General features: G+C 42.4%; 1 protein-coding gene across 7 annotated transcripts in view; it reads right to left on the bottom strand.

Moving 5' to 3' along the window:
• The window catches only part of Trim2 (tripartite motif containing 2), a 117,110-nt gene that overhangs the window by 50,623 nt on the left and 43,334 nt on the right, over positions 1–23,153 (bottom strand). For 3 of the 7 annotated variants that reach the window (XM_074041314.1, XM_074041311.1, XM_074041310.1), the window contains one exon: positions 5,159–5,343. In XM_074041314.1, coding sequence (XP_073897415.1) covers positions 5,159–5,292 — 134 coding nt within the window. In that variant the 5' untranslated portion in view covers positions 5,293–5,343. Of the gene's footprint in view, positions 1–2,823; positions 2,944–5,158; positions 5,344–14,842; positions 15,244–23,153 lie in introns of those variants that run through there. The other 4 variants (XM_074041312.1, XM_074041307.1, XM_074041309.1 and 1 more) reach the window with 4 other exon arrangements.

Genomic DNA, 23,153 nt, shown 5'->3' with positions numbered 1-23,153 from the left:
AGCAGTCTTGGCCTTTAGGGAGTTTGGTAGAAAAGCAGAATCATAGACTCCAAGACCTACCAGATAGGACCCCCGTGGGATTCTTTAAAGTTTAAGAAGCACTGGTCTAATATATCTAGCATTGGGCTCAGGGACGTGTGGACTTGTACAGTTGGAAGAAACATGTCAAATGTTTTTGAAAAGAATGAAATTCATTTTACCTCAAATCCATAATCATATATTAAAAGTACATCAGAGTGGAAATGTTTGGTTGAGGAATCACACTGTCACTGGTGGAGTGGCTCAAGTGGTAGGGCACCTGCCTAGCAAGCATGAGGCCCCAAGTTCAAGCCCCGGTACTACCAACCATCCCCCAACACACACACACAAAACCAACAAGAATCACACTGTCTTTTCTCTTTGTCTCTCCTTCACAGGTTTTAGCTTAAGTTCACTTAATTAAAGAAATGTATCCCTAATAATGGCTCCGTAGTTATCACTCGCTATGTTCAAGGTACTTCTGTGAGCCTACAGAGGAGGTCCTATTAGGATTCTTTTAGACAGAAGAGGAAACCCAGGCAGGGAGAGGCTGGGACTTTCCCAGGGTACTTAGCTGCTCAGGAGCAAAGCAGGAAACCAAACCCAGGCAGTCTGACATCACAATCTAAACTCTAGATTGGGGATGGGGATGTAGCTCAGTGGTAGAGCACTTGCCTAGTATGTGTGAGGCCCTAAGTTCAATCCCTTGCACCACATACACACAAAAAAACAACCTAGACTGTAGAATGCTTTGCAGTTGCTTAGCCAAACAGAATTTAAAAACCACCAATTTGGTCCTGTTCCCCTTACTTTGTGGGTGAACAAAGTGACATCAAGGAAGGTTAACTGATCTTATCTATGTCAAAGTGGCTAGTCCTGAGCCCATACCAGAAATGAAATAGCTCTGCTAATGAATGATGCCTAAGTCCAGTAGACATTTTCAGTCCTATTTACTGGATTCTCATCACCACCATTCATCAGGCTCGACATTGCCTCCCCCACCCATAGTTTGCTATTTTATCTTCCCTTGTCATCTCTTTCTGGCAGTACTAGGGTTTGAACTCAGGACCTTGCATTTGGTAGGCAGGCACTTTACTACTTGAACCACTTTCTCAGCTCTTTTTGGTTCAGTTTTTTTTTTTTTTTCTCTTTTTCAGATAGAGTCTTGTGATTTTGCCTATGGTCAGTCTCAGACCACGATCCTCTTAATTATGCTTCCTGCACAGCTAAGATGGCAGGTGTGTGCCATCACACTCAGCTATTTGTTGAGTTGGAGTCTCACTAACTTTTTGCCTGGCCTGGCTTCCAACTGTGATCCTTCCAACTCTGCTTAACAATTAGCTAGGATTATAGGCATGAACCAACATACCAGGTCCTTTTTTGTTGTCTTTATGACACCTGGTTCTTCTTCTGTCTGCCCTATCTCTTCTGACTTAGTAAGGTTAAGAGTTACTCAAGGCTCCATCCTAAGAGCTCCTCTCTACTGTGATGTCCCCATGTGCATAATGCTTGCACATCTATATTTCTTCCCATACATGTCTTCTCTGAGCCCTGTATCTGTGTACCAACTGTCTTTTTGACATCTCCTCTTTGATGTCTCCCCACTCCCATAACTCAACATGTCCCAAATCTAAGTATATCCTCTTCCTATTGTGATGAATGGCACCTGCATCCATTCATGCAAGCAAACCAGAAATCAAGAGTCATTCATCAAGGAGGGATTCCTCTACTGTCCATCTCCCACACCTAACCTACCATGAAAGCCTCTCACTTTCTAAGTACCTTCCAACACTCCATTCCCAGCGATCTTTCTTAGGCTTCTGCAATAACCTTACACCTGGTATATACTTCATCTCCCCTGTACTCTGTAACCCTTCTCGATATTGCAGTCACAGTGACTTTCTCAGAACCATTTACCTCCTGCTGAGATGAAAACCCTGCATGGCTTCCACTCCTCTTACAGTGCAAGTAGACTCCATGGAGGATGACATGCATTACCCGCACCTATGACCTGGCACTTACATGTGTTCTGTCTCTTCTCCTCTGCTGTTGTACACCAGCCACAGTGTACTTAAATTCTTCCCAAGTGTCCTGGTCCCTCTCTACAGCACCTTCATACATTCCTGAAATCCTTTCCTCTTACCCACTCTCCTTTGTTTCATTTTTACTCCTCCTTGGGGCTTCTGTTTAATAGAAGCCTTGCCTGATTAGGGCAAATGTGCCTGTCCTATGTTTTTTTGTGTAATTCTGGTGGGTAACACTTGTCCCTGACTTAATATCATATTAATCTAGTGATTAAGCAGTTTGTAGCTGGCCCCTCCACGAGACCAGCAACAGTGTTTGGTTTTGCTGTCCTTCCAAGCCTTGTTGGAAGATGGTTAAGAGAGCAACTGTGAAGATGTTCCCAAGTGTGTCTGTCCAACACAATGGGTCCTAGAGTTCGATCTGATAGTGACACAAGCTATGAAGTCTATCTCTACAAAAACAAAATCTTCCCATCCTAAGAAAGGTTGCCAAACACCATTAAAAAGAAATCACTGTGCCGGGCATCGGTGGCTCATGCCTATAATTCTAGCTACTCGGAAAGTAGAGATCAGGAGAATCACAGTTCGAAGCCAGCCTAGGCAAAGAGTCTGTGAGACCCTATCTTAAAAAAGCCCACCACAAAAAAAAGGGCTGGTAGAGTGGCTCAAGGTAGAGGCTCTGAGTTCAAGTCCCAGTGTCACCTAAAAAAGAAAGAAAGAAAGAAAGAAAGAAATTGTTGCAATGTGCAAGCTGCTAGAACAACTCTAACACATAGCATACCATAGGGATCCACTATGGTAGGATCTCGAAAATCCCCACCATTGGATGGGGTACAGAGGTGGGCTGCTCCAGTCCTAGCGCAGCTCAGTATTGTTGCTTCTCATCTGTCAGAGTAAGGAAAGAAAACTCAAAACACACACTGATGGAGCCTGAACCAGGAATGGGGCAGGCCTACTGAGCTCAGTCCAGTGGTTCTCAGTGTGGTACAGAGAGCGCCAGGCTATGCTGACCGCTAGAAATTAAGTCACCATCTCATTGTGTGCATACAGGGACACAAGGACAATCTGCTGGTATTTGTGTGTTAGCTACAACTTGAGGGGTGGAGGGAAATCACACTCTATTTTGAAAATGAATTACAAAGCACTTAAGCCAAAGTATAAAATGAATACAATAAAAAGTACAGGTGCACCATACGTACGACCAGTAAAACACACACACACACACAACTCCTATTAACAGCACTGGTTCAATCTGTGATCAGAAGACTTGCAAAATTTTTGTATCCAGCAGGAAAGAATCCATGACAGGACACATGGGAGTAAATGGAATTTATTAAAAGTTAAAGAAGGGAAATACAAAAGGAGGCATGGTGAGGCCCAGGTGGAAGCCAGAAGCCAAGAGACTTTAAAAAGGGCTCTTATGCATGTACTCTAACATAAAGCCTCTAGGCTTCTGGCAAAAGGCAAACTCATGTCTTTAGCCAAGGCCTTCTGTTTAAGCAAAGGCAATATAACTCTCAATGGGATCTAACTTCTGCTTTGGGATGCTGTTGAGTCTTCTTTCTGTACAGAACTGACTCATTGAGGTTTACTCTCCAATTGGACTGACACCCGCCCCCTGGTACACCTGACCCCTAATGTGGTCAGCCCTTAACTGCCCACTATAGTGACAGTCCAAAACAGAGGGTCATCTGAGTTGAAAATAGCTACAGATATAAACACTGTTAGATAAAGTAACCATGAGATTCTGTCACTTTTCAAAATGAAAGGTTAGATTCTTTATTCTTCCTGCTACACCTGGCAGGGCCCCTTCTGATGCTTCTGCCATTGCTAATGTGCAGGTCGTGCCTTCTAAACCAGATTTATCTCTTCCAGAATAAAAGCCTTTAGGACCCAAATCATGAGACAATAGGGCTATCAAGCTCTACAAACGAATGCGATCTCTATGAGCAACCCAGATCTGCGTGAGGAACTTTAACTGCTGGACAATAATTCAGACACCTTGTGTCCAAATGAGCCCCAAGGGAAAGAAATAGGAGAGACAATTTCCCCTTGTAGGTAGGGTCTGCTGCCCCTTGTCAGCTTGAAGCAGATTCTGAGGATGAACCCCTCCCCTTCAGCAGCCCTCCAAAAAAGAATTCTTTGGAATATTGTCTCTTAGGAAATTTGAGGCACGCTAAATTAGGGATTCATAGAAAAACATTACATCGTAGATTAGCCTTGCTTTGACTCAGGAACCACCCTCACTGGCTGGGAACCACCCACCCCTCCCCACTCATTAATTCTTGGGTGGGAATCACCTTGTTCTCTCCTTCCTGTAGGTTTTTGTAGGTTTTAAAAGCACCTGCTTTATAATAAGAAGCAGAGTATTTTAATTATGCATATTAAATAATAATAGAAAATATATTTAAGAAAATGCTTAAAAACCATAATGTTTTAAAGAAAAATATATAACCTTACTACTTAAACTAGACCACAGATAAACTAATTACCACAAAGTTTTTAATGCCTAATTTCTTATATGGTAAGTTAAACAATGGGCTAAGAGTAAAGTTTGGTAACTGAGTGATATCTCTTTCAAAAAATTGCCTTTTACGAAAGATAAATAAGGAAGCGTGTTTTCTTATGTGTGAATTACAGCCAGGTAATTTCTAGTTATTTTACATATAGTATTTTTTCTTCATCTGAAACACCCTAATGTCCAAAGGTGACATCACCATGTGTTCAAGTATCTGTTGGGAGGAAACTCTGTTCTTTGAAATAATATGAAACATAAGGAGGTATTTTACCTGGTCTGTTGCAGGGAAGAAAATGACAGACTTTTAATGGGTCCTCAAGAAGGATGCTCTGTGAGGGAATGGCTGATGGCAGAAACTTTCACAAAGAGCAAAGGGAAAATCAAAGATTTTTTAGTCTTAAACTCCTTCAATGCTCCATCTCCTTTGGAAATGAACCAATTACTACCGACTTGCTTTCTTTGCAATTGTTTGAAATGAAGGCAGTTGTTGGTGACTCATGACCAGGTTCCTAGATGTCTGTCATAAGCACAAGAGATCCATTGTGTCTCCTGGGTAATGGTAGACTCCTGGGAGAGCCCCGAGCAGGTGGCGGCTTACCTCTCGCAGAAAGTGTGCAGACAGGGGAGGACCTTGGGGTTCTTGTACCGTTCCAGGCATATACTGCAGATCAGAAACTGCTTGTCGATCTGGCGCACCACAGGACTGGGGATGCTGGCGCCCTCACTGGCCATCCTAGACCACTGACATGGGGGGCCGGCTGTCCTCGACCCTGCGCGCCGCTGCTGTCAGACAGAAAAGCCAAGATGGAAACATGAGCATCTGTATATGCACATCAACCAATGCACTCTGGGCATCATGTCAAGGTCAATGTCAGCGACCCCAATGTGACCAGAGCCAGCCCTTACAGTGCGGAAGGAATGCAATGAGCTGCCTGTTTGTTATGTAAATTAGTAAAAGGACATTTTCCCATGCAAACAACAGGTTAGAAAGGGAGTGTGCTACCCGGGGTACTTGCTAGGTTTCAAGGCTGAGTGGTGATGGGGGGATGGGAGAGGCGCTACATATTTACACAGGTATGTCTGTTCACCGCCCTCAGTAATGACTATATTTGAATACATATTTGCCTTTTATATTCTTATTGAATTCAAAATGTTTTCCCAACTATTTTGTCTTTTGCCCAGAATGGGTATAAATTTCTGTTTGGGGAGGAGGTACTAGGAATTAAACTCAGGGCATTGAGCTTTCTAGACAAGCACTCATCATTTGAGCCTCGGCCCCAGCCCTTTCTGCCTTAGTTTGATTTTAGATAGGGTCTTGTGCGTTTTTTGCCTGGCCAACCTCCCCATCCTGAGTACCTGGGATTACAGATAGGTATACTACACCCAGTTTATTTTTGTGATAGGGTCTTACTTTGTCCCAGCCAGCCTCAGACAAAAATCCTATCTCTGCCTCCCAAGTAGCTGGCATAGAAAGGAAATTTCCATTTGGCAAGGTGCCCTCCCCCACACACAAACACACCTCAGATACCAGGAAGAGGGGAAGGGGAGGCTACAAGGAGAGGAATCTGTATGACAAAACATCAGTAAACCAAAGGTAATCTACCAGTATCTTCTAATCACCTTCCCAGGAATTACCCCCGCTGGACTCCAACACCTTTCCTTTGTCTGTCACTTCTCCACAATTTATCACTCTTTGTTAAAATGGTAGATAATCCCCCAAGTCTAATCACCACTTCAGGTTTTCACCACTCTAAAGGCATGTAAAATTAAAAATACTAACATCAGTACAATTCGAATGCCTTTTTCACTTGTTATTCTGTCTTTAGTCAGTTTAATTCACAGGCTCCAAAGCCCATAAACTAAGAGAGTAGAAGTTTCTCTACTCTTACATACTGTTAAAATGCAGGATGGTAATCATTAGAATTTTGAGTTAAGAATTTTACCTGTGGTTCAGATAAAAGGTTTGTAGATTTTAAACTAAAATGTATCTACCATGGAGCCAGGACAAAGACTAGAGGTAGTCTTTGCAATTTTAAAGAAATATCCACTGGTATTCATGTGCATGCATTTGAAGGACCAGGAAAAGTTAATTAATTCTGAGGAGGTTTCAAAATGTTAGGGATTGTGTCAGAAAAGAAGAAATTAAAAGAGGTCATCAGAAGAAATCAGAGAGCCCATGAGATCACACAGGAGGGAAAAACAAAAGTTATAACATGCAGCTTTCTTGCTTCTATCCCAAACGGGTTAGCCAAGGAGGAACTAAGTTTCAGTTCTCAATTTTCTAAACATGTCCATAGCCCTCCAATTTCCAATGGAAATACTCTTAACAAAAAAGGTAGGTAACCTTCAATATAATACTAGTAGAAATTACTATTATTATTCTCATTCTACAGATGAAACAAAAACAAGAACCAAACCTCCACACAAAACATCCACCTGCAAACTAAGTCAAGAAGTTTGTTGTGCCTGGGCGCTGGTAGCTCACGCCTGTAATCCAAGTTACTGAGGAGGTCAGAGATCAGGGAGATCTTGGTTTGAAGCTAGCCAGGGCAAATAGATCCTGAGAGCCTACTTGAGAACACTCAACACAGAAAAAGAGTTGGTCACGCCTGTAATCCAAGTTACTGAGGAGGTCAGAGATCAGGGAGATCTTGGTTTGAAGCTAGCCAGGGCAAATAGTTCCTGAGAGCCTACTTGAGAACACTCAACACAGAAAAAGAGTTGGTGGAGTGGCTCAAATGGTAGAGTGCCATGTGAGGCCCTAAGTTCAAACCTCAGTACCATCACTAAAAAGAAAAAAGCTGTATGAATGTCTGAATGTAAACTCACTCCCTAAACCACCCCAGCACCCTGACCTTGTGTTTTGAGAAGGCTGTACTGTGGAAGCTTGGTTTATATGACACTTTAACTTGACCTGTGTCTGAAGCTGGGAAAATAACCATATTTATAACATGAACAATTCTACACTTTCTAAAGGGAACACTCTTTCCAAATGATAGTTCTTCCTAAGCATCTCAACTTTTATTAAGAAAACTGTGTTTAGATATATCTGAGTTTAGTTACACACATAGCACACCTATTTCAAACTTTATTCTTTCCAGACAGGCTCATGAAAGACTATGATTAAGAGACAGCACTTGGGGAAGCACCTGCTGTCTGAGAGAATGACCTTCAGACTGCACGGTTAGCAGTGTAGCCAGCATTATCTGCTAGACTTTCCACAGAGTGCCTCCTTAAAGAACTAGAGAATGGTATTCACTGATTGGATTAAATGTGCTCATCTCTTAGGAGCTCAGAATGTTGGCACAGTGTCTGCTTTTTAACCACATTCTTGTGACATCAGAATAGGGAAGGAATAGGCTTGTCTGTCTTAAAGATAACCAAAGCTGAGGGCTTAAATGACTTGCCCAAGGTCATCCAGTAAAATCAATGAATCAGAAGGCTCAGATTTCAAGTTTTCTGCCTTATCAGATAAGTCGATGATACTGAATCCTAGGTGTAACACTTCACTGAAGAGTGTGTTTGTAGTGTGTGAGTGGCCTAAAAATGACAGTGCTCACTTCAGCAGCACCAAAGTCTGAATGATACAGAGAAAATCTGCACAGCTTCTATACAAGGATGGCAAAAAATTCGGGAAGTGTTGCATTTAAAGAAAAAAGATATTGGGGTGGAGATAAAGCTCAGTGGTATACATGCTTAGAAACTCTGGGTTTCATCCTCAGTACCACCAAAGAGAAAGAGAGAGAGAGAGAGAGAGAGAGAAAGAGGGAGGGAGGGAGGGAGGAAGGAAGAAAGAAAGGGGCTGGTGGAGTGGCTCAAGTGGTAGAGCACCTGCCTAGCAAGAGTGAGGCCTTGAGTTCAAACTCAGTACTGCAAAAAAAAAAAAAAAAGAAAAGAAAAAGAAAATTCATACTTGTCAATTAAAATCAGCTAAAATAATTTTATTCTGAATAGCTTTTGAAATTTTTCATACTACTCTTTGAAATTATCAGAGCCATGCTGGGTATTGAGAAAACATCATATTAGGCTTTACTCTTTTTTTAACTTTAGAATTTTGGATTTGGGGCAAGGAAAAAATATTTGATTTAACCAAATGATAACATTTATCTGTTCTAAAGCTTAAAAAAAAACGCTCCTTCTAATTTTATGGCAATTATTGTAGTGGATGAGAACAAGTCTTTGTCAGTATTGCTCACTCACATGGTAAATTAATTATGCTTACTTATTAACACTAATTTAAAATCACAACAGTATCACAGATCTGTCACAAGCGACCTGCTGAAGGCATCTGGATTTTTAGAACTCCCAGAATCCACATAGAAGGTTTACCACCCCTCTAGACTCCCAACTTCACCAGGATACAATGCTTCCCTGAATGTAGCTGGAAACCTACAATAGAAAAACATTTCACAGCTCCTAGAGGAGCAATGAGCTTAGAAGAACTGAGGCACAAAATGTGCCCACAAGCACAGTGGGAAGCCTGCCCTTAGGCTCACAAGCCTGGAGGAATATGCTACAGCCTTTAATCAAAGTCTGTGGGCACTACCTTTTCTGATCTTCTTGATTAGAAGAAGTAAGTACTCATCCAGATTCTCTGCTGGCCTCCTTCCCCATTTGTGTTTCTGAAGTGTCAGAGATCCTTCCTACTCACATAGCCAGCAGAAACTAGGGCAGGATATGGACCAGCTCTTCTGCTGGAGGTTCGCAGAACTAACTTCTGGGGAGACGTGCATGGGACCTTGCACCTGTGGAGCACAGTGCTTTTGGATGCAGGAGCTAATATCTGATACACTGACAAAAGGCCAACAGAGAGGAAATGACAGAGAAGTGAAGGCAGAAGAGCTTTTGTTTTGTTTTTTTGAGGCTACTATGTAGCCTAGATTGGACTAGAACTTGAGATCTTCCTGCCTCAGCCTCCCAAGTGCTGAGATTAGTGGTGTGTCCCACCTATGCCCAGCCAAAAGCATCATTTTTAAATGATGCAATCAGCCACAGACTGCTACTGACATTAACCAGCTACAAGAACTTTTATGTGGGAGACAAGCTGAGGCTCCTTGTAGGTGGCAGCAATGCTCCTTACCAGAGTGCTCCCTGTCCTGCTCCAGCCCTCTGCTCTGTGTCACCTGCTCAATCTGACCTCAGTTTCGGACTGCACCTTTTCCCCAGTTCCTTAGCACTTATCAGCCCACTGGTCACTTTCTCATGGATTCCATGTTTGTGTTCCCCACTCCCCGTTCATCTGTTGAAGCCCAAGTTTCCTGTGTGATGGTATTTGGAGATGGAACCTTTGGGAAGTCAAGAGGATGGAGCTCTCATGATGGAATTAGTGCCTTATAAAAAGATAAGCTCTCTCAATTCCCCCCCTTCTCCGTCTCTTTTCCCCACCCCCTTCTCTTCCATGTACAAACACAATGAGAAAAAGTGCCCCGATCATGGACTTCCTAGTCTCCAGAACTGTGAGAAATAATTTCTGTTGTTTAAAATCACCCAGTCAATGGCATTTTTGTTATAGCAAAAAGCACTAAGACATCTTCTAATAGAGGACACAATTTGTTTTGTCTTTCTACCCCATACAATGCCATCTCACCCTGTGGCGGGGGAGGAGTCCGGCACTGAGAATGCAGGTGCCTGGTACAAGTGGCTGTAGTCACTTGTTATTTTTTTCAGGACTTGAACTAGCAAAGCATAACATGGAAATGGACTTAAGCACAGCAGTGAAGAGTAGCATTTGCTGAATTCTGTGACAAAGAGCATGGTTGCTATGAATATTGGCGTTGACATTGGACATTGCCCGCCTCCCATATGACAGTCTAACGCTTAGTATTCACGCTATCATCTAGAGGGTAAATATTGGTGATATATTTTAGCACATTTCACAAATGCAGAAAAAGAAATGGAAAACTACTGAGGACACATATGCATGCCAATAAACAGTCTAAGACGTTGGCACAGACATTCCTTATTAGGGGAGCTTTGCTCATTAAACACAGCATGTTGTGGGAAAAAGTAATGCAGGAATCACAAAACAAAATCCTAGCACAGAAGAGCACTGTCGGCGTTTCTTTCCTTACATCATCTCTGGGATTTTTCCTGGCTCTCTTTCTTATATCTCCTACATCTTGGTGGAAATTACCATGAAATGGAAAGAACTTGATAGAAGATAAAATGAGGGAAAAATGCCTATGTCCACAATTCTAAGATTTAGACCATATTTTCCACCTCCCCTCCACCCCCAAGATTATACCATTTAGATGGGGAAAGTATCCAAACTCTGTTGCTGACACCAAGGAAGCAGGGATTGAAGAAAAAAAGAAAAAGCTAGAAGGGGAGGGAGGGGAGCTGGCCTGGACTCATCTGGCTGGTCTAAGGAACACAGCTGGAAAATAGAGGCCAAGATGAAATTGGAACATGTGATTGGTGGGTAAATTGTGGCATATTTTATTATACATCTTCCTACGGGTATTTAATTCCTTTTTTTTTCCCCTTGGTCTTATATAAACCAGGCTGGCCTTGAAATTGTCATTCTTCTGCCTCCCCAGTGTTGGAATCCCAGGTGCAAGCCAATCCCATTTCTGTTGTGTAGTTTCATGGAACTTCCTGGGTCACTGCTTCTCTTTGTGCTCCTTTAGATGAATTCGTTTATTAATCTGATTACATTTTTATTTATTCTTGGGCCAATGACAATGGTGGACAAAGAAACCAGCTTCTTTAACAGGTAAGAATCTTCTACTACTTTTTGAGAAAGGAAATGATGAGCCATGAGGATTATCTATAATTTACAATGTTACTCTTTACCTGCCAGGACAGGTGAGCCCTGGAGCTCAAGGCACAGGCAAAAGCATGACTAAAGAAGCAGATATTTTGAGTTATTTAAAGTTATGAGCCTAGTATCATTCACCTGTAACTGAACTTGCATTGTTACTGAGGGCTCAAGTAGAAGAAAGAAGAGAGGACAATCTTCAGTGAAATTAAAACAGGATGACCCACTTCAGTTGAATCAAGCCTTTCTCTCAGGTGGACCATTTTGTAAATGAGAAAGCTAGATGTGTTTTTCCCGACGATATGTGTGTGTGTGTGTGTGTGTGTGTGTGTGTGTGTGTGTGTGTGTGTGTGTGAGGGGGAGTGCATCTACTGGTAGAGAGCCATCTAACTCACTTCTGTCTCCAGGCAAGGACAGGTTCAAGCTCCCCCAGGCTCGCCTTCTTATTTCCATGTCTGACATATGCCACCTTCCTTAGATGTGTTGGCTTTTTCCAATTGAAAGTTGATTTTCTAGCCAAGCTCATAAAGATATGGTATGTGTGCTGTTGTCTCAACCTCCTTCCTTAGTATACAGCTAAGTGACTGTCACTGCCTGCCCTTTAAGAAGTCCTCATCTTTTTAAGCTTTGCTCTGGGTTTTCTGAGTTCCAGAAGGCTGCATCTGTGTGATGGAGTGTTAAGTGGTCAGGCTAACTGACATTCACCTTATGGTACCCTGGCGTCTCTTCTCTCTACATCCATCACTGTGCCAACACATCTTCCCCTTCCTTCCCTGGGGGCTCCACAAAAAGGCTGGATATTCTGGAACCACAAGAAAGGCAGAAGGCAACCAGGTTGGTAAGGGGTGAGGATTAACTGGGGGTTGGGAGAAGCTGGCAAGAAGGGGGAAGAGAAATTTATTTCACATCAAAACTTTCAAAAATACAAGTCTACATAGTAACTGTTTTGCACCTGGTGTAAAGGGAGCACATTATTTATTTGTGCTGTTGGTTAGAGTGTTTCCTTCAATTAATAAGCTTTCAAGAGAGATTATAGAAAGATCTAATGAAAAAATGGAGGCTGTAAATGATGAAGCAGAAGAGGGTATAGAGGGGCTAGAAGGTTAGCACACAAAAAGCAGCAACACAGGGTTCCTTCAACGATGCTATTGGAATTCTTGCTCTTTCTTTTCCTCACTTTCTGGTCTAATCTAAGTCTGCAAATTCTAGGCGGAAACCTGATATATTAAATTCAGACAACCCACACAATAGAAATATTCAGCAAGCCCCAAGAGCCTCTCTTGGACAGAGCAAATTGTACTGTCATTGAAGCCCTTGTGCAAGTAATAAAGGGACATCAGAAAATTTTCTAAGCCATTACAAATATGTGCAAATTACCATTTTGTTACAATTTAGAAGCAATTCACTTTTTTTAAATGAGAAAACTATGATAGAGGCTGGGCATGTGGTCCGGTGTTAGAGTACTTGCCTAGCATGCACATGGTCCTGGGTTCAATCCCCAGCAAAGGGGAGGAGGATCGGAAGAGGTGGGAGATAGTAAATAATTTGCGAGCAAAATTTTAAAATCTGAAAGTACTTCTCTTCTGTATATCTCAATAACACAAATATTTGGTTATTCTTATCAGAGAGATAATGAAATGAGGCACAAGAAAGTCTTTACAATTAAGCTTAGGTAAATTTTTTTTAATTGCTGCATATTTAGGATTTCTGTCTACTTAATGAAGACAGCTGTAAGTTTGGAGAAATTACTGCCAAAAGCTGTCCAAATGAAGGCCATTTTCATTTCTAATACAAACAATGAGTGTTTTTACAATATTTCACAAGCCATAAAGTCCACTCATCATTCGTTATCTTGTACATTTAAAAAATTAAGGCATTTTGGGATTGCAATATTAACTATGATGAAAACATGTACAGATTTTTATTCTTTTTTAAACTGCGGGTTTTCTATGCTGCATTCATTTATCTTCAAACAGCTCATTCTGTAGATTTTTTTTTTTTTACATCAGCCACATTTTAACCTTTACAATATGAATCGCTTGTGTCTTTCTAGAAGAAAATTGGAAAGAAATGCTTAGAGGTTTTGCAAGGGTGACAAGCTGATGGCTCCACACCAGAGTGGCTTTCTCATGCCACAGCACACATGAAACTTCTCATTGTGTGCTCGCTCACTAGGGAGGGGCCTGCATTATTTAACATTACAGCGGTTCTGAACAGTGCCTGTAAAAGCATCTGCCCAAAAAATAAGAAAGGACCCCATGAAATCAATTCACAATAGGCAAAGCAGAATCTTAATACTACTTAAGAAATCAATTTAAGGAGCTGAGCAAACCTTACTTATTATAGGTTTTCTAAACCTGTAACAATTGATCCATGAGGAATAAAACTACTGTAATTACCATCGAAGCTGAAGAAACGAATTGACAATTTTTTAAACGCCTCATTCTGAGTCTCTATCTGTTCTTGAAAGCTCTGACATTGAAAACATGTTTTCTTCAGACAAAAATATTTTATCTTTTGGCTCTGAAACCCATTTATGAACATTCAACTTTTAGTTTGGCATCAATGGCCTTCCTACTTGCTCTCCCAGTGCTCTCTGCAATAAAGAGTAATAGGGTGGGGCGTTCTTGCAGAAAAAGCTCGCGCTCTCTCTCTCTCTCTCTCTCTCTCTCCACACACACACACACACACACACACACACACACACAATCACCCACGGTTTGAGGAAGTAGACCTAAGCGCCGACCCAAGGATTTTTTTTCTTCCCTCTCAGTAATGCTACCATTGAGCTCCACCCAGATTTGATTGTACTTCAAAGATAGGAAAGAAAAACCAAACTGTCAGAAATTATCTATTGCACATTTGTTTGCTGGCCCTCAAAGGCACTCAGCATTCAGAGGGTCAAGTCATGCATTATGAATGAATGGGTTTCCAATGGTAACTGGGAGTCATGGAACTCAACCCCAGGGTTCTTGAACCGAGGGCAGGATGGGGGAAGGGCTGCATCGCACATTCTCCTCCGCCCTGGAGTGGGAAGGACTCCTGCAAATTCAGTATTTCATCCATCTCAAGGGAAAGATGCAAGGAAAATTTTTTCCTCTTTCAAATAGGTCAAGACAATATTAAAATAAAGGCTAGTAAAAATGAAAACCTAGTCAGAACGCAATAGTACTTGCTAAGAAAATCTTGCAGTTTTCCTCCCCATCCTTGTTAATTTCATGCCTTTGTTAAAGCCAAGAGTGGCCCTCCCTCTATTTTAGGTATGGAGCATGAAGCATCACCATGAGAAAGAGGGAAGAAAAGCCAGAAGCGCAGTAGAAAACAGTTATCCACCTGGCATAACAGTAAGCAAGTCAAACATTTTTACCCATTTCTGCAAACAGACTCATCAACGAGGCAAAGAATTAAATCCTCCCAAGTCTGTGACTGCAGCTCCGCAGCAATCCCAGACAACAAGGCACATTTCTGCTAACATCTCAAGTTTGGAAGCATCATGCAAAGAGACTGGTTAAAATTCCCTACCATACAGTGCAGCCATCCTCAGAAGCCCAGCATGTCTTCTGCTCTAAGTCGTTGGTACCAGCTCATGCACAGAAAGAGGAAGAGAAAAATGGAGAAAATGAGAGAAGGCTCAGGAAAGTCGGCAGGAATGTTTTCTGGGTCATTAACAAGTAGGAGACCCCCTTCGGTATTCAGACCAATCAATCTTTATCTTACAGGACATCTTTTTCTCAGCGTCTGTTGAAAAGACTGCAGCAAGCCAGGCAAGGGATTATGGGATAGGGATGCAGCAGCGAGCTGCAAGCAGATTCGCGGGTGGCTCCCTCTCCCCTCTGAGTCAGCAGTCAGCTGCTCGCGTGCTTTCGTGCAGGGCCACCAGGCTCCATCCCTGAATGTGACTGCAGGATTAACTCAGGGAGAGGCAGGTGCACACCCCTGGTGCAAAGCAGGCAGAGCTGGTACCCAAGTGTTAGGAATCAGAGAGACATGCTGGTCTCAGGAGAACAGATTCCAGAGAGAAAACGAAGTATATGGTACCTCCACATGAAAAACTCACATGTAGGAGAGTGTTTACAGTAAGTGCGAGATCACACTCTAAGCTCCATTAGTTACTAAAAATCATCTATTTCTTTAGGTGTTTCAGGTACCTTGAAACACAAATGCAAATTTAAGCAAAATGCAAAACCAGTCAAATTCCACAAGCCTCAACTATCTTCCCTTAACCAGAAAAGGGTCTATGAAAAGGGTCTATGAAATACAGTTCCACAACGTCAAGCAATGCAAAAGACAATTCTCTGTTTTTTATAGTACTAGCCATTCAGAGAAAAATCATGCGGCAATTTTCCTGATTCAGGGGAGACCAGATCCTGTTCTTTTTCTGAGGTTAAAGGTTGAGAAACTTGACTGACTTTAGACATAGACGTAACTTGACTCCCCGCTAAATCATTAAATGTATTTTAAAAAGTTCTGATAGCATAGTGATCAACAAGTAGCTGTATATGAGTAGGTCCTCATATCACAAACAATACTTTAGAATAAACAAGCTTACTTATCCAAATGCAATTCACACTCATTCCCTTTTCTATAGCAATGAGGGCGTGGAATAATATTGCATGCTACTGGTTGGAGTTATTAGTTTAAAAGTGATCACTAATGATTCTATTTAGACAATAAGACTGTGTGTTTGATCCGCATCTTTGGTTCTTCTCATGCCAGGATCAGTGAAAGTTATCTTTGGTGGTAGGGGTGGGAAAGGGGCTCTTTGAGAATTCAGTGAAATTGACAGGTCTTAGGAATAAACAGACATGCCAATTTTTGCATTCCATTCTCAAAAAGCCTAGGTTAACACTCTGCTGTAGAGCTGTGTGTGTGTGTGTGTGTGTGTGTGTAAGTGTAACAGCTTCATGGAGATATAATCCAGATACTATTTTAAGTGTATACTTCAATGGCTTATAGTACACTCACAGATGTGGGCAGCTATTACCACAGTCAACTTGAGAACATTTTCATCCCTTCAAAGCAAAACAAAGCCTTCTTGGGCCACCACTCCCTTTAGCCTTTACTCCCTTCCTTCCCATCCCTACAGTCCTAAGCAATTGCTAATCTACTCTGTCTATATAGATTTCTACCTGTATGGGACAGTTACATACAAGTAGATTTCTCTGCTCTAGACTGTCACATGAATGAAATAATAGTAAATGTGTCACTTAGTACGTTTTCAGAGGTTATCCACGTTGTGGTATAGATTTCATTCCTTTTATAGCCAAACAATATCGTATGGATGCAGCACAATTTATTTTTCCATTCTCCCCAGTTGATGGACATCTGGGTTGTTTCCATTTTTTGGCTGTTATGAATGATGCTATTGGAAATATCATATACAGGGTTTTGTGTTGACATATACCCTGCTCTAGAAGTTTACAGTGTAATAAGGTCCAATTCCTGAAACTATAGGCAGACTCCCTTCACCCAGGTTTACAATGTCCCTTTTCTAGGACCTGAATTACAAAGCTGTCTCCTCTTCTCATTCTGCTACCAGGTCCCTCTCTAGCACATCCTTTCTCCTAACCTCTCTCCTTCTCTTCCTCCACTCAATCCAAATTCTTGGGATATGCAACTGGGGTCTCTGCTCTCAGAAGACAGTGGAGAAGTGGGGGGGATCCTTGGTCTTGTTGCTGGGCTTATAGTCAGAGGAAGTATATTTACTCAATCAACGAATACTTACTGATCTTCTAATACGGTCCAGGCATTGAGGATGCAGAGAAGAATTTAACAGATTCTGGGCCTTTAGGAAGGTCACAGTCCAGTGAGGAAGATGGCACAGTCAGCAGGCAATGGTACTGTGAAGTGGTAAGTGCTTGACAGCACAGGAAGAGGATGGTCTGGGAACCCATAGCAGGGATACGCACGGGGGGGGCATTTCAGGCACAGACTACAGCACAAGCAAAGGCTAGGAGGCAAGAGCTGGCTCACAGAAATTAAGAGTAGTAGCTAAGTATGGCTGGAGACTGGGGTGAGGGTAGAACAAGCATGACTTATTGTAGTCTGGATATGAAGGGTCCCCCAAAAAGCTCATGTGTTGGAGGCTTGGTTCCCAATGCACTAGTGTTCACAGTGGGGCTTTGGGAAGTGATTGTTCATGAAGGTTCCAATTTCATCAATGGCTTAGTCCATTGATGGCTTCATAATTTGTGGGCATTATTGGGAGATAGTGGAAATCAGGAGGTAGGTAGGGCCTACGTGAAGGAAATAGATCACTGGAAGCATGCCTTGGAAACTACACCTTGTCCCTGGCCCCTTCCTGTCTCTCTACTTCCCAGCTGCCATAGGTGAGTAGTTCTACTCCACTACACACACTCCTCCATGATGCTCTGCCCCACCACAGGCTCACACTAATGGGACCAGGCAACCATGGACTGAAACATATGAAACTAGAAGCCAAAATAAATATTGTCCTTCTTCTCCCAAGTATTTTTCACAGAGATAGAATGTTGATGAACACAGGGGTCATATTTTGTCTTCAATCTTTTACCTGGAATTAGGAATACCTCTTCCATGGAAATAGCTCTACAGAGGTTAGTTGGGTTCCAAATACCCTTGTCACTATGGCTTAACTACTGTCTGGGGAAGATGGGTTTTGAGGGCTCAGCTGGAACCTAACACATGAAACATTGTTTTAGGAAAATGCAGCCTCATTTTTAGCACATGTCTGGCAATGAACATGACTGTTTAGAAGCTGGGGCTTGGTTTGGCATGGATGTTTTGCAGGCCACAGCATCTTCCTCTTGTACTGCCTGGCAACATAAAGGGTGTAGTGGTTCTTGGTATGTTTCTTTCTGAGTCAGAGTTTGCCTCCAGTAGTCAGATGTGGGACCATAAGAGCAAAGAGGAGAGGATGGGGATGTACGTAAGTGGTAGAGCAAGTGCTCAGTGTACAAGAAGTCCTGGGTATGATCTTCACAATCACAACCAAACTAGCAACAATAACAACAAGGCAGAAAAGAGCCCAAATTAAGGTTGTTGCACACCTTCCTGACTCCTTAGAGCTGTCTTTTCCCTCCCCACTGTTTCCATCCAGTCAAATGGACATCACAGTTAATCACCACCAGCCAGGAAGTCCTCAGGAAGTACATGGCAGTGTATCCACATATGAATAAGATATTCACTACCATAGCGTATGGTAGGATCTTGGGAGATAGTGACCCAAAATGTACTGACCTGTATTATGTGCCAGGTTCAATCCAAAGCACTTTTTTTTTTTTGTCTTTTCTTTTTTTTTGGTGCTGAGATCGAACCCAGGGACTCGTGCATGCTAGGCAAGCGCTGCACCACCAAGCTACATTCCAGCCCTCCAAAGCACTTTATATGTAATCTACTTATCCTTGGTCAAGGGCATTTCTCCTAGAAAGTAAACTACTTGGAATGGTATACAGGGCCATTTATGACCTGACTTCTGCCAATTTTTAAAATTTTTATTGTTATCCTGGGGGTACATTGTGACATTTATGAAAGTGCTTACAATATGTTATAGTTGAATTCACCCCCTCCATCATTTTCCTTTATCCCCTCTCCCCCCATTCCTGGAACAGTTTCAACAGTTACATACATATGTATATAAATATTTCCGCCTTATTCACTCCCTACACCCTTTCCTATAGCCTCCTTGCTCTGACTGGTACCCCCCATAGGACCTGTATTGCCTTCCTGCTCTGTTTTTGTAAAAAAAAAAAAAAAAAAAAAAAAAGACATTTTTGTTTGTTTAAGATAGCTATACAGGGAATTTCATTGTGACATTTCCATGTATAGTTGTATTATAATCCAAATTGGTTCATCCCTTTATTTTCCTCCTTTCTTAGGCCACTTCTTATAGTGATTTCAACAGGTTTAAAAATTCTATATTCACTCTTGTCTAGGAAGTACATCACCCATATTCACCTTCTTTTATGATGTCCTCATTTTTGTCCACCTTCTCTCCTTCTTGGTCATGACTTTAGGGTCCAAAGTTATTCTAATGGGTATTGTTTAGCAGTGGCCCTGAACCAGGGAATAGACTACATCCCCCCCCCCCGACACCACCACCATGGGCTAGTGGTACATTTGTGAAGGGGCATTTTGGGCTATTATATTGAGTGTATCTTGGGAGAGGCATGTGGATGAGTGTTTCATTGACACTTTGTGCTGGGGGCAGGGATGCCAAGCATACCCCAGAGCATACAGCAGAGTCTACACACACAAGTACATTGGTCCCCCATGCTGTCAACAGCACCCTCTTTGAGAAACACTCATCCGTAGGCACTAGGAACATTCACATCTTTTCCCCCTCGTTCCCCTGGTTAAATCCTCTGACTCCTTCAGGGGTCAGCAGTCACCACTCACATTAGGAAGGATTCTGGGACTCTGCCTTCAGCCCCCAGACCCTCCCAGCCCTAGTCTGGAGGGAGAGAGCCATTGCTGCATGCAGCAACAATACAGAAAATTCTGATGGAGGTTCCATCTTTTGCCTCTAACTTCCCAGTTCCTGGTACAATGCCTGTCACATAATAGGTGTCCAGTAAATAGATGTAGAATGATAAATGTCCTGTGAAGGAATGAGTGGCAGAATATGACATAAAAGTTCTTTAAAGAATTGGAAAACAGTTAGACCAGAGACCATTAGGGAGCGGTGACTCTTCATATCTGATTGGTGGTTTCTAATACAGAAAGAACCTTCACCATGGACTTTCTCCTTGATCCTCAAAGCAAACCCAGAAATAGGTAGAGTAAGCATTGCTACTCTTTTAGTGGAAATTGAGGTGTACAAAGGTTAAGTGCCCAGCCGGGGAGTACAAGCGATTCTGCAGCAGAGATGAACTGGAGGCCAGGTCCCGTGGCTGGCACTGTTTCTTGTCCAATGTGCCACAATGCCTTTGTAGGATGGGCAAGGACAGGGAAAGTAGCCAGGCAATTTCAGAGTAGAACAAAGTCAGTTTCTTAGAGAGGTGATGTGTATCAGTGAGCGATCAATAAAACCAACTAGAAGGGAACAATTTGAAACAGGACCTTAGAAACTCTGCCAAATGCAGCCGTTATTTTTGTCTTTGCTTTCAAAAAGCTCTATGAACATTGCCCCACACTCTTGAGAAAGAAGGTGGTAAGGAACAATTGTTTCTAGCATTCGGTTCAGGCAGCAGCGATGGAGATGTTATGATTAATTTCACAGGTTAGCATTTCAGGTGTGGCCCCCATTTCAAAACCAGGCTCTTTTCAGCGGTCCACGTTCTTTGGAGCCACTCATTTTGGTTGAGTGGCTTGAATTGGACCCCTACAGGCTCCCTCCTCCTTATTGATAGTGGTCCTGATAAAGACATCCAACTTGGATGTTGGGATCACTCTTTAGTAGCTGTGGGGAAATCCTAGATCTATCAGACTGCCAGAAAATGATGGTGAAATGATGCAGTGGTCTTAAAAAAGAGAGAGAGAGAGAAGAGCCAAGCTTGACTGACCCTGTTGGGATTATTTGGATAGAAGTGGATTAACCAGAGAACCAACTGAGTCAGCTCCATTTTAGAAACTCACATCAGAACTGGTGTGGATTGGGATTTGTCATTAAATATAATATATTTCACAAATGGTTATTTGCCACAAATGATATATTAGGCACTAGTGACATAAAAATGAATGACAGGAGTAGAACCCATCAAAATTGGTCAGGGTTCCCTGCCTCCTCACAGTCATGTGGATTGGGTCTTATCCATCAGGACAGCCCTGTCCTGATTAGCTGTCCTCATCAGAGTATTTGCTGTAAAAGGGGACCCAGATCAAGCACCCCAGATTTTCTGCCCAGAGTCCCAGTCTCTCTCATGATTAGCTGTGTTTCCCACAGGGTACTGCCTCTAGCTGAAGACATATGCAGGTGGAGTAGACCCAGAACAGAATAAAACAAAACCATCACTTTCCTTGCTCCAAGTCCTATCCTCTTGTTAATGACCTCAAAGTACCTTTCATGGCACCTTTCTCATGTTGACTGGTAACAAACAACAAAAATTTGAGGCCAGTAACACTATCTAAGAAGGAATTTCTGTTGGTCTGGTATAGTTTATTCTTCTGGAACTCAGGATGCTTTCTTCACATAGGTGCTCACAAATCATCCTGTTAATAATCATCTAGCATCATGCTTAATATTATGTTCCTTAGTCTATAATTGAGGGGTTTCATAATTTTATATTTGTAATTGAAAAGTATACTTGCCTGTCTCAGTCTTTAGGAATTTCTCCCTTTCCCTAAATTGGGATCTATGATTTGGCCATCTTTGTTATGTATTCTCTGAGGAATGTGATTTGTAAACAGATTTATCTAGAGCAATGAATTTTCTCTCATATTATTTTTACCTATTTTATTCATTTCCCAGGGCAGCTGTTCCAAAGTACACCAAACTGACATGGCTTAAGACAACTGAAATTTGTTCTCTTCACAGTTCTGGAGGGCAGGACTTCAAAATCAAGGCATTGAGAGGGTCAGACTCCCTTGAGCCATTAGGAGAGGATCCTCCTTTGCCTCTTCCAGCTTCTGGTAGCCCCAGGTTGTCAATGACTTGTAGACACGTCACTCCCATCTGTACCTCTATCCTATCATGACCATCTTCTTTCTCTGTCTTTGGGTCTTCACATGGCAGTCTCTCTATGGCTTTGTCTTCTCTTCTTATAAGAACACCAATCATGTTGGATCAGAGCCCACTCTAATAAGAGTATGACCTTATCTTAATTTAATTACATCTGCAAAGACCTGTTTCCAAATAAGGACTTCAATATATTTGGGGGGAGGGGACATAACTCCTCCCAAGCACCTACTGGAGATAAAAGGTTAACACGAAGCTTGGGCTGATACAGGTTTACTGGAGAACCACCTGACTTTCTCACATCACTGGCTCCTTGCCAACAGTAGAGTGAAGATAAACGGAAGTGTTCTGTCTGCCTTATTTATATTGTGCACCAGTGGAACTGTGAGTTTGCTACACCACGGAGAAGGCACAAGAATGGTAGGGAAAAGGGACTATGACTTCTGTGTGCCAAGGTAACTCCTCACATCTTGTTGGTTCTTCTCTCTGTACACCTTTGACTGGGGGAAAGAGAATACAGAATGCCCCAGCAACGGGTCTATCTTTTCTTAGTCTTTGTCTTGCCCAGACTACACAAAAATCAAAAATCCAAAGCGAGCAAACAAAATGCCTTTTTGTTTTGCCATTGGTCTGAATAATTCAAAGTTGACTATGGCTCCTGAGTTTACCAAATGCAATCTCCCAGTGCCAACTCTGGATTCCTAAGTACACTGATGTCTACACTGAGATGTCTATACTGATGTGCACATGAGACGCACACATCTGTTTTTCTAGACAGACTTTCACCATCATGTTTTCATTTGAACAATTAAATTCAAGCTGGTGCGGAGTCCCTACTTGCTTCAGAAGTTTACCTTATTTAATTAATCGGTTTCAGCGACTTTGAGTAGAGATCTTGGACCTTCCACCATGGGTCCCCTTGGAACCCAGGGCCTTGAGCCTCCTAGGCCAGCCCAGTACCACGGAGCCACATCCCCAGATGTGGATCTGGAGTCAAGGCTCTACCTGGTGACCCTCCCTTGCATGGACAAGGGAGCAAATCGATGGGTGCTAATAATACCTTTGCTGGGAGCCTGGCTTCCTCTTCTTCACACTCCTTGCTCTATTTTAAGCCAACGTGGAGTTCAGAGAGAACCCTACACATGTTCCTCGCTACTGACCAAGTAAACCCACAGCTAGAATGCTAAAGCAACCATCACAGATAAAGGCGAGCTCAGCCTGGGCTGGCAAGGCCAAAGC

The sequence above is a fragment of the Castor canadensis genome, chromosome 9, assembly GCF_047511655.1.
Source record: "Castor canadensis chromosome 9, mCasCan1.hap1v2, whole genome shotgun sequence".
Classification (NCBI taxonomy): Eukaryota; Metazoa; Chordata; class Mammalia; order Rodentia; family Castoridae; genus Castor; species Castor canadensis.
This window is presented reverse-complemented; position numbering and strand designations above follow the sequence as displayed.